General features: G+C 41.1%; 1 protein-coding gene across 1 annotated transcript; it reads left to right on the top strand.

The window, feature by feature from the left end:
* Positions 1-5,318: 5,318 nt before the first annotated feature.
* LOC148356882 (retinal guanylyl cyclase 2-like) lies at positions 5,319-10,992 on the top strand. The gene is made up of 8 exons (XM_088347448.1): positions 5,319-5,394; positions 5,441-5,577; positions 5,645-5,773; positions 7,310-7,489; positions 8,875-8,992; positions 9,063-9,364; positions 10,690-10,821; positions 10,885-10,992. The coding sequence occupies exons 1-8, from the start codon at positions 5,319-5,321 to the stop codon at positions 10,990-10,992; spliced, it is 1,182 nt and encodes a 393-aa protein (XP_088203574.1).
* Positions 10,993-11,308: the final 316 nt, after the last annotated feature.

The raw sequence follows: 11,308 nt of genomic DNA, 5'->3' as shown, positions 1-11,308 counted from the left end.
GGTCACTGTGATTTTCCAGGAAATAAGATTTTTAATATTCCAATGGGGGCAGCACGGCAGCGCAGTGGTTAGCGCTTGTGCGGCACAGTTCATGTCATGGGAACCTGTCGTGGGTTCAAATCCAGCTCCAGACTTCCTGTGCGGAGTTTGTGTGTTCTCCCCGTGCTTGCGTGGGTTTCCTCCGGGCACTCCGGTTTCCTCCCACGTTCCAAAAACATGCATTTCAGGTGAATTGGCCGGTCCGAATTGTCCCTAGGTGTGAATGAGCGAATGAGTTGTCTGTCCCTGTGTGCCCTGCGATTGGCTGGCAACCAGTTCAGGGTGTCCCCTGCCCACTGCCCGGAGATGGCTGGGATGGGCTCCAGCCCCCCCGCGACCCTAATGAGGATAAGCGGTACGGCTGATGAGATGAGATATTCCAATGGTTGACTGAGGCTATTTTTACTTAATTTAAACTTAATAACATAGCAAACAAACTATGTCCATAACTTAGTAACAACTTTTCTAAAATAACCAGTCATTTTAGAAATGCTAATAAAACCGGTAGCCATACATGCTAAACGGTAACAAAGTAGTTTTCAGCTCAAAAGGGTTGTTGACCCCTTTTTTTTGCTATGATATGAAATCATCAAATCTTGTTTGTTTACTATTTTTGTCACTTTCCAGTTTGCTGGAGTTTTTTACAAACTTTTTTTTTTTACAAATGCACAGTTGATAAAAAAACTACAAGATTAAATCTGAGTGAAGGAGTTAAAGGTTGAGGAAAAGACCCCAATAATTGTTTTTATAAAATCTTGCTGGCTCATGATTTAATTGTGAGCCTCCTAAAAGACACCCAGCCATTCCATTCCAAAACATGTCATCAAGCACCTCAGATTTCCTGAGACAAATGTTCTTTCGAGTTTAATCATTGCAACTTATCCCACAAAGGCACAAAATGTTAACAAGTCATTGATATCAAAGGGACTGTGTAATATTTGACCACAAGGTGTCACTGCATTGTGTTATGCAACCAAAAACTAGTGCTACAAAAGACGAAGAGTACAGACTACAGTTGCTCAATTACCAATCTACCATAGCAACGAGATGGCAGACAATCATGTCAGCTCCTTCTGTCATGTTATGTAAAATAAAGAGAATTTGCTTTACCTACGAGTGTTTTTTTTTAAATGCACGTTTATATGATGTTTCATGCATTTTTGATGATTGTTCAAATCAAAATTGTTTTTTTAAATGAATTGTTTTTTTTGTTTTTTTTTGTTTTTTTACTAGTCACTAAATAAAACATAATGTCCCTTTGAGAATTGTAGTATTGTAATCCCTCAATATTTCTTACTTTGTGGCCTCAGTGTAATATAGTTGGCAATCCATTATACCCTGGTAGGGAGTTTTTTTTTTTTTCAGTTTGGCCGCTGAAGCGTGACATTGCGGTTGGCCTAAAATCAACTGCACTGTTTTGCCCAGGATCCATTAACTTTGGACAGCTTTTGCGAGGACAGGGCACAGAGAGCAAATTTGTGTTACACGTGGAGGCTCTTTTTTTACCTGATTTTTTTCTGCCTTAACTGAACATCACCCAGGCGACCATGATCCGTTATCCCCAATCGCATTTTGCAGGCACACCGCCCATTTGCAATGCCTAGCAGCGCTTTATTTGCTGTTGTTCTCACCTAAAATGAAGTGCACTCATTCTGCTGTGATCCATTATCCCTTATCCTATATTGCTGCAAGTGGGAACGTGCAGAAGGGACTTTTGTTAAATGCAGTTTTGGCCATGATTCAATATCCCTGGTCTACTATTGCTTAGAGCAGGGGCCGGCAGAGCACATTTTTCTTTTCAGTTGGGGCTTCTGAAGCATGCCATAGTGTACCACCTTAAATCCATGATCCATTATCCCCAGTCGACTGTTGCTGAGCGGGGACAGAAAAAAGCAAATTTTTGGTCTTCTGCGGCGGCTCAATTTTTTTCAGTGATTCCAACCTGAAATGAACAACACCTGTGTGGCCGCAAACCATTATCCTCCGTAGACTATTGCTGTGAGCAGGGACCAGCGGAGCACATATTAATAAATGAGTGTTTGCTCCTTTGTGGATTTTTCCATAATGCAGCTGGTTGACGTCCCTATTAACCACAATGAACAAGAGATTACTATAATAGACTTTTAAGATTAAACAAGATTTTTGAATTGTTTATGCGTGCACGTATGACATCATTTTGAAAGATCTTCACACAGCTGGATATTGTATGCTAAGAATATCCCAGGCAGAATTTTAAAGGTGTTAGTCTAGACCAGGGGTGTCAAATTCATTTCAACTCAGGGGCCACACGATAGAACAAAAATTCTCTCGGGGGCCGGACTAGTAGATTAGAGTGAAAGAAAAAGAGAGACAGAAATAAAAGAATGGGAGAGAAAAAGAGTGGGTGTAACGAAGAAAGAGAGAGAGAGAGGGAAAAGAGAGAATGTGATAAACAAAGGTTGAAAAGAGATATAGTGAGACTTGAGGAAAGGAAGAGAGAAAGAAATCCGAAGACAAATAGAAAGAGGAGAGAGGAGAGAAAGACAAGAGGAAAGCATAAGAGAGAACAAAAGAAGGGAAAAAAGCCACATAGAAAGACGAAGAGAAACAAAGGAAGAGAAAAAGAGCGTGAGAGAAAGAGGAAGATAGAGAGAAAAACATAGGAAGAGAGAAAAGGGGAGAAAGAATAAAAGGGAGAAAAAGAGAGAGAGAGAGGGAAAGAGACAGAGAAAGAAATACAAGTACAGCGTTTGTGAGAGGCACCTGGCTTTGGCAACATCAAGTGGACATATTTCAACCTGCAGCTCAATTTTCTTTCGTGCTTCCCTCAGCGTTGTCTCGCGGGCCGGATTCAATCCCTTAACGGGCCTGATCTGGCCCGCGGGCCGCCTGCCTGACACCCTTGGTCTAGTCTCTTTTGTAAGACTGCATCAATACCACATGCCATGTAAGTACCATCTTTTATTTTCACAATGTCAAATTCCCGCCTGATCAAACCTCCTCTGGGCTGTATGTTGGACAACCCTGTTCTACAGTAGGGTTCAGTCCTGGTTACGGATTGCTATAAAGGGTGGAGACTTGACAAGCGTACTAGCATATTACTACCATCTGGTGGTGAGATGGGCGAACAATTTCTTGTTACTGTGAACAATTTTAACATTTTGTTCCCTGTTGATTTGATGAATTCAATGTAAATATACTGAATTCAAATTCTCAAGTGTTTTATTTGTCATTCTTCACTGCGTCATAAAAACAATTTCTTGTTACTGTGAACAATTTTAACATTTTGTTCCCTGTTGATTTGATGAATTCAATGTAAATATACTGAATTCAAATTCTCAAGTGTTTTATTTGTCATTCTTCACTGCGTCATAATACTTCAGCCGTCGTGATTGGATTGTGTATAATCCGTCTGGTAGGTGGATACATAAAACCTTGGGAACTTGACAGTGTTGCAGACATATTTTTTTTCTCACATGAACTCTTCAAATTACGAAAAATTATCAGTAAACCTTTGGCACAAGTACATGTCTCTAGAAGACACCGACACAAGTTTTTGCCCGAGAAAAATGGTAACAGACGAGAAAGGAGGCCTGCATCTCATCTGCGTGGTAGGGATGACTTTTAAATGATTATTCAAACTAGAATTCAATACTAAAAATAAATCAATATTCCGGCACAGTATATTAGACTCCGGATTTGGGATTATATTTGGAGCAGGTCTTTATAGCTAATCCTCCTTAACTATTTGTGTAGGCGTGGATGTCTTGAGAGCCTCGACGGTGGTTATGAAATTATTTTTTCTTTACTATTTGCCACATAATATCTGTAATTGTATTTTGTGTGAGCAATTACTTTCACTATAGACCAAATAACTATCATGAACCGTAACAGGAGGAGGACCCAGATGCGTAACGTTTCTTACACAGGCTTTATTTTACGGGAATGGGTTAGTCATGCACATTAACACAAACGCCAGTGATTCGGTGTTCGCTGGGCAGAAGAAGAAAGACAGAAGTCTGGCGTGGAATAACAGGAAGCCAGAGACCAACAAGATCGATACGAGTTACACGAGCGGATAACGGACAGATGGTGTTGATACCGGACAGAACGGGACTGACAGGATTGATAACAGAGATAGGAGACTGGAGACAGAGAGATCAGAGGGAACGAGATAGACGGGAACGATACCAGACACTGGAGACCGGAGATAGATATCAAAACCGGACGAAATAGACAGGATCGATACCGGACAGAGTCAAAACACACGCCTTGCGGGTGCAGAGGTTCGTAGACGGACTGACAAAGGGTGAGTGAGAACACTGAGCTTAAATTGGAGGGAAGCCAATCAGTCAACGAGCCGCAGCTACCGCCAAACCGGCGGGGCCAATTGGGCGCCATGGGCAACCGTGACGATAACAAAGATAAAAGGATACAAGGGCATTTTTTACAAATTCACCAAGAACACTGAAAGTCCTACACAGCCGAGCATTCCTCTGAATTTTCGATGGAATGTAGAGTCTTCACATGTTTCATTCTGTGCACGCATTACGACATGACCGACATTTTTATTGAGAAATGTACCTGAGTCACTGAAAGCGTTTTACAATTGATTAATACTTTAGATTGTTTAATATCAGGGATGTCCATTTATTATACAATCCTGTCTCTGTTCGTTAACTGGGTCGGATCCTTATTCCTTTATTCAAAATTGGCTTAAAAATTTTATTTAAATTTTAGAGAAATTTGGACACCCATGTTTTATAGCCTTAACCCTGGAGTTATAAGCATGTTTCATAGAAAGTGTTTGCATTGAATGATCAAAAAAGAACAACACTGGCATCATAAGCATTACTCATTGCAAGCATTCACTAATAAACAAATTAGAACAACCCTGGCTTTACAAGCATTCTGAATGGCATGTTTCAACAAGTTCAACAATGATTAAAATACTACAACCTCGGAATTTCAAGCACTCTTTATTGCAAGTGTTGACTGATCAAAATAGAGCAACTCTGTCATGATAAGCATTCTTCATTGCAAGCATTCACTGATAAAAAAGGAAAAACCTTGGCATTAAAAGTTTCTTTATTGCAAGCATTCAATTATATTCAAAATTGAACATCCTTGATATTTTATGCATTCTTTGTTGCAAGCATTCGCTGATCAAAATCATCCTATCAATAATGTATATAATATTTTGTATTTAGTATATGTTCTTTACATCCAATCACAGCTCACCTGTTTTCTGCTACTGGAGCCCTGAGCACCTGTAACGCCATTTTAAGAGACTCAATGGCATGCGGCAACGTCTCGGATCCTGGGGGTCCCTCGTCCCCTCACGTCCCCGCCTTCGTGAAGTTCTTCCTGCTGCTTGTGACCAGCTTGTGCGTCCGCCCAAGTTGGGGGTCCTTTCGGGTAGGGGTGGTGGGCCCCTGGGAATGCGACCCCCTCTTTGCCAAGGCCCTGCCCGACGTTGCGGCGCAGCTTGCCGTAAACCGCATAAACAGGGACCCCTCGCTGTCCTACGCCGCCGTTTTTGACTACGTGGTACTGCATGTAAGTGTTCGCCTGGTTAAAAAATGTCAAATTTCCGTATTTTTTTTACATCTTTTGGTTTCCATAGGAGCCGTGCAAGACTTCAAGAGCTCTGGAGAAGTTTGTTGCTTTCCACACCAAAGCTTCGGCTTATGTCGGACCAGCCAACCCTGGTTACTGTGATGCTGCCTCCATGCTGAGCAAAAGTTGGAACAAGGTAAGGTGTGATTTTTTTTTTACAGCTGTGCCTTGGGACAGCATTTTTGGATTTAAAACAAAAAAATAGCTTGTCTTTTATCGTACACATAATCCCTTTCTGTATCACTTTTTGTGGTTTTGCTACTTGGTGAATTTTCATTGTGCTTTGTGTTCTGCATTGCGGTTGGCTAGCTAACCGGCCTTCTGCTTTTCTGCCTGTGTCTGCCAGTGCGTCAATAACGTCGTACACATACATACAACAGCTAGACAAACTTATATAACGTACACGTAAATCTTTATCATTTTGGAGTTTCTCAAAAGCCATCGTGTCAACAAAACTCTCTTGACTAGAGCTAAGATTGGGCCTCAAAATTCCAGCCCAACCCCCAAAAATTCAAGTGATTTGCAGGACCGAGCTTGAAAAAAACATAAATTTCACATTTTATTTGTGAGCACATGGGAGGAGGAGGGGTTATTTTGCCCCACTTCTGACATTGTTGAGCGTGGACTGCGGACTGCACAGGGAGGGGGGACGGAATCCGTTGCGTAGATCCCCCACCTTGCGACATGACACGTAAAGCCTGTCTTTTGTAAAAAAAAAAAAAAAAATCTATGTTGAACAAGACCTAATAAACATTTACATCTTTTATATTTCGGTGTCTGCAGAAGTTACATTGACTAATAATTTTCCATTATGGACAGAATTTTTTAAAGCCTTGATGGAAAAATGTCAAGGCCGCCTGCCACTTTAAAGGAGAGGGGCAAAGAGATAAAGAAAAACAATGATTGGTAGATTTAAAAGAAAAATAAGTCAGCAAGACTAAAACCTGGCCCAGCCCGACCCAATTGTAATGATTGACATTTAGGGATGACTCTATTTTCCATTCGGGCCTGGTTTGGGCTCGGGCTTAAGATCTTACCTCTACTCTGGACCCACAAAAGCAACAAAAGGCTGAGGAATATGCTTTCTATTGCCAATAAAGTTGGACTTCTCAAAATGCTAATGGAAGGTAAAAGCATTCTTGTATGTCCACAAGATGGCAACAAAATTTCATTTAAGTAAGACTGTGGCTAGTGTCCTGAATCAATCGTGCAATATGGCAGCAAGAACATTTATAATTTGATATTTCAGAATTTAAAAAAAAGGGACTTTACTCAAATTTTAATATAATGGGCCTTATAGTATAGAGTGCCTTATCTATGAGAGAAAGACTATTGGGGGTGCACCTTATTCTCTAATGCGGTATATATTCTATTTACTTGTTTATCATTTTTCTAAGCTCTCACTGCGTCTGCTACCGTGCATCCCGGTATTGAATTATTTATTTATTAGAATTACATACTAATGGCAACTTTCCATACAACATTTCTTTTTTGTTGTAAAACACCCTTAAGAAGGCAAACAAAATTATAATAGCTGCTATTGCGAGTACTAATGCTGCAAAGATACGGCCTGTTGACTCAACCCTCATACTTAATTGACCTGATTGTTTACATTTATATTATGATGTCATATTTTTTATCATCATTGTACAATATCGAATTCCTCTTGCAGGCTTTGTTCGCATGGGGCTGCATCGGCTACGACTTGGACCGCGAGCAGAGTCACCCGACCTTTGCCCGCTCCATGCCCAGGCCCACTTGGGTGCTGTTACGGATCTTGAGGTACTTCGGGTGGGCGCACGTCGGAATAATCTCCGCGTCGGACGAAGTCTGGGTTGAGACGGCGAACAAGGTCGGATAATAAATGCTGAATCAAACACATTTTTGGGATACTATTGTATTATAAAATATGATGGATTAAAAATAACCCACAATCTGCCACTTGCGTTAATTTGACGCAACGTCTTTGTGCAGCATTTTAGAGATTGCTGCAAAAAGTGTTTTTGCTCAAACTAACTCTTTAAAATTGGTTCACTTTATACTGAACAGCGTAGGTCATTTTGTTTTGAAACGACCCAAACAATTGAGTTGATTTGTCTAAAACAACCCAGGATAATGTGTCAAATTGGGTAGGTGCTATTTATGACCCAAGTGTTTAAGAGTCTATCAATATCTCGGATAAAAGGGTCGATATATTTAAACTGTGGGTTTCTACAACCCCTGTAAATTGTATTCTTTTTATCAAAAAGAAACTGTTTCATTTCAATTCAAACAACACAAAAACAGAACCAAGTGGTTAGTCAGTCCCGTTTTTGACCCAATTTGATTTGTTATATACTTTAAAAGACTGAGGTTTTTTTGTCTGGGAAACACCCAAACAATTGGGTTGTTTGATGTGAAATGACCCAGAAAAATTGAATTGAATTGACCAAAATATTGTGTTGTTTCCATTTTTGGCTCAAATATTTTATGAGTGAGGAATATATGAAAGATAAACAATAGAAACGTTTTTAGACCATATAAATAACTCCAGTAAATTTTCATCAACCAACATGAATCATATTATTTTGTTTAAAAGTAGTCCCTTAATTGGGTCGATCCTTTTTTTACTTATTTTGTGTTGCTTTCTACTTTAACAGTCTTCTTATTAATTGCCCAAAGAATTGGGTTGTTTTGTCGAGAATTACCTGGAAATGGGTTGACATGACCCAAGTATTATGTTTCTCCCATTTCTGACCCTTTAGAGTGAGGTGTGTTTGCATGATACGCTCTAAAATAAATCAAAATAACGCAGGTTTGCGTCCACAATGGACCAATCCAATACTTGGGTTGATTTGGCTCCTGGGTTGTTTTGCAAAAAACAAATTATGCCAAATTGGTCGTTGTTTCTTTTTTTGTAAAGAGAACCCCGATTGTTATTTTACACAAAACCATGCAGATAAATGGGTCAAATTTCGTTTTTTTTTTTAGACTGGGGATATGGATGAAACTTAAAATCTAAAAACAGTTCAACGTAACCTATGTTTGGGTCAAAAAAGGAACAATCCAATACTTTGGTTGATCTGACTTCTGCATTATTTTGCAAAAAACGAATCCCACCAAATTAGTCGTCTTTTTTTCTTTTCTGTTGACAACCTCAAAATTGCTATATGACACAAAACCACCAAGAAAAATGGGTTAAGCTTACCCAAGTATTAGATTGGTCCCATTTTTGAGTGCGGCAGTCTATATTTTAAGGTGGCAGAATCGCTCCGGGCCCACACACTACCCGTCAGACTAGTCACCATCATGGAAGACACGCCCCACAGCATCAGGAGGACTCTGGCAAAAATCGGCAAAATGAGTGAAATACGAGGTAAATTTTCTCACATAATGCACCAGAAAAGACATCAACTCTCACTGCGTACACGTTTGCGCTTCCCCAGTCGTGATTCTTTGCATGCACTCTGTGCTGATCGGCGGCAAGATTCAGAAGAGACTCCTGGAGACGGCGTATGACATGCGAATGATGGAGGGCGGGCGGGTGTTCTTACCCTACGACACACTCCTATACAGTCTGCCGTACAGCAACGTTAGCTATCCTGCTTTGGAGAACAACTGGAAACTTAGGCGGGCCTACGACACTGTGCTCACTGTCACAGTCGAATCCGGACGGGCGTCTTTTGCCAAGGCCTACGAGGAAGCCGTGGAGAAGGGCGAGGTGGCAAGAACTGTCCAACCACAGCAGGTGATGACAAATATGAAAAAATGTCAATACTGTAAAATAATATTTGAATTACAAAATAACCCACTAAGCACAAACTGGTCGAAAATGCATTTGAATTGTATTATCTTCAATGATAACAAGGTGGTGAACATTGTTTACAATGTGATCAGACAAGACGCCAGATCATCAGGACTGAGGGGACTGACTTACCAGGCGGTAACATAACTGACAATTTAGGACATCCCACAGGCTAATGGAATTCGTGAAAAGGTCACAATAAATTCTACCAAAGCCAAATATCTCCAAAGAGTAAGGCAGCTCCTGAAAAGTAAGCTGAAAGATATAAATAATGCCCGAGCCATCAAAATGTACGCACCGTCTGTCATTAGATACCCTGCTAGTATCATAAGCTAGCCAAAAGAGAAGATGGAAGCCGCTGACATCAAGACAAGAAAGCTCTCCAACAAAAAAGGAGGTCTCCCAAAGTCCAAGATGACCTGTTGAGTAAATGTCTCAGGCAGCAGTACCCTGACGAGAGTGTAGAGAAGGTGGAGCAGACATCCTGGAAGGACAAGCCCCTACCACCGTCAAAAAGAGAAGGTGCCTGACATCAAGAAATCTTACCAGTGGATGGAGAATGCTGGACTGACAGACAGTAAAAATGGCTCTGATCTTGGCAGCACAAGAACAGGCCATAAGAACTAGAACTATAGCGGCCAGGAGCTACCAGAGTAGATAAGACCCAAGATGTATTGTATGTACATTTAGAGGCACAACCAAATAGCTGAGGTAGTATACAGGAACATCTGCATCCAGGAAAGCATAGGACTTCCCAAATCCCAGTGGGCCATACCACAGAAGGTCGCTGAGAACAACAGGTTCAGATTCTGTGGGACTTCAGTTTCTAGACATCTCCTGGCTAACCAACCAAATATATTAGTGCAGGAAAAAGGGCAGAGGAGGGTCTGAGCATAGCTGATGCCACCATTAGGAAAAAGGAACACCAGAAACTAAATAAGTATCAAGGTTTGAAAGAGCAGCTGGAACAGATGTGGAAAGTCAAGGCCAGTAGTGGCTGTTGCCCCCGAACTGTAAGATTCTAGGAATGATTTCTGAAACCTCAGTCAAGAAGTGTGCAGTCTGAGAAACAGCTAAAATACACTGTAGAACTCCCAGGACCCCAGGGGTGAGGATTTTATATCTTGAAACACACATATTAGCGTTTTATGTCCACTTTTACTTATTTTGTCTTTTTGGTCCTACATGTTCAATCGACGCATGATCATTGCGGGCAAGAACAAAGCCAATAACTTATAGATACAGAAACCAACATTTTTGTCCCGTAGGTGTCTCCACTCTTCGGCACCATCTACAACTCGGTGGTACTTGTTGCCCACGCAGTGCAGCGATTGCGACGTTCCAAAGAATGGCTATCTGGTGGCAACATTGCGCAACAAGCACACAAGCAAACCTTTCAGGTACACGTCCCATCATGCATTTCTCTCACGTGTGCAAAATCAGTTACCGATTTCACATTAAAGGGCTTCAGCCATCAAGTGACTGTAGATGCTTCCGGAAGCATTTTGTTAAACTACGTCGTACTGGACACAGATGGATTCTCCTGGGAGATGATGCCAACGCACAGGTAGTGCACAACCTCACAGTATTCCCAAATACTACAAATCTTCTGTAACTACTAGTATTACTAGTTGACTACGCCAGTTTATAGCCAATTACAAAATATGGCCTTTCCATGAAAACTACGTAAATTAAGGGGGAAAAAAAACTCAAGCAATGCTCATTTTTATTTCGACAATGTTCATTGTTTATGTATGGCGCAGTAGTACTATCTACTGGACACTTGCAGTAAGAACAGGTTTGGTAGGTACCAGCTCAGTAGCCTAGATGGTAGGGCGCCCGCTTTGAGACTGGGAGGTCGCTGGTTCGCGCCTCGGCCGAGTCATA

This window comes from Urocampus carinirostris, chromosome 11, assembly GCF_059441175.1.
Source record: "Urocampus carinirostris isolate Australia breed hairy pipefish chromosome 11, RoL_Ucar_1.0, whole genome shotgun sequence".
In the NCBI taxonomy this organism is placed as follows: Eukaryota; Metazoa; Chordata; class Actinopteri; order Syngnathiformes; family Syngnathidae; genus Urocampus; species Urocampus carinirostris.
This window is presented reverse-complemented; position numbering and strand designations above follow the sequence as displayed.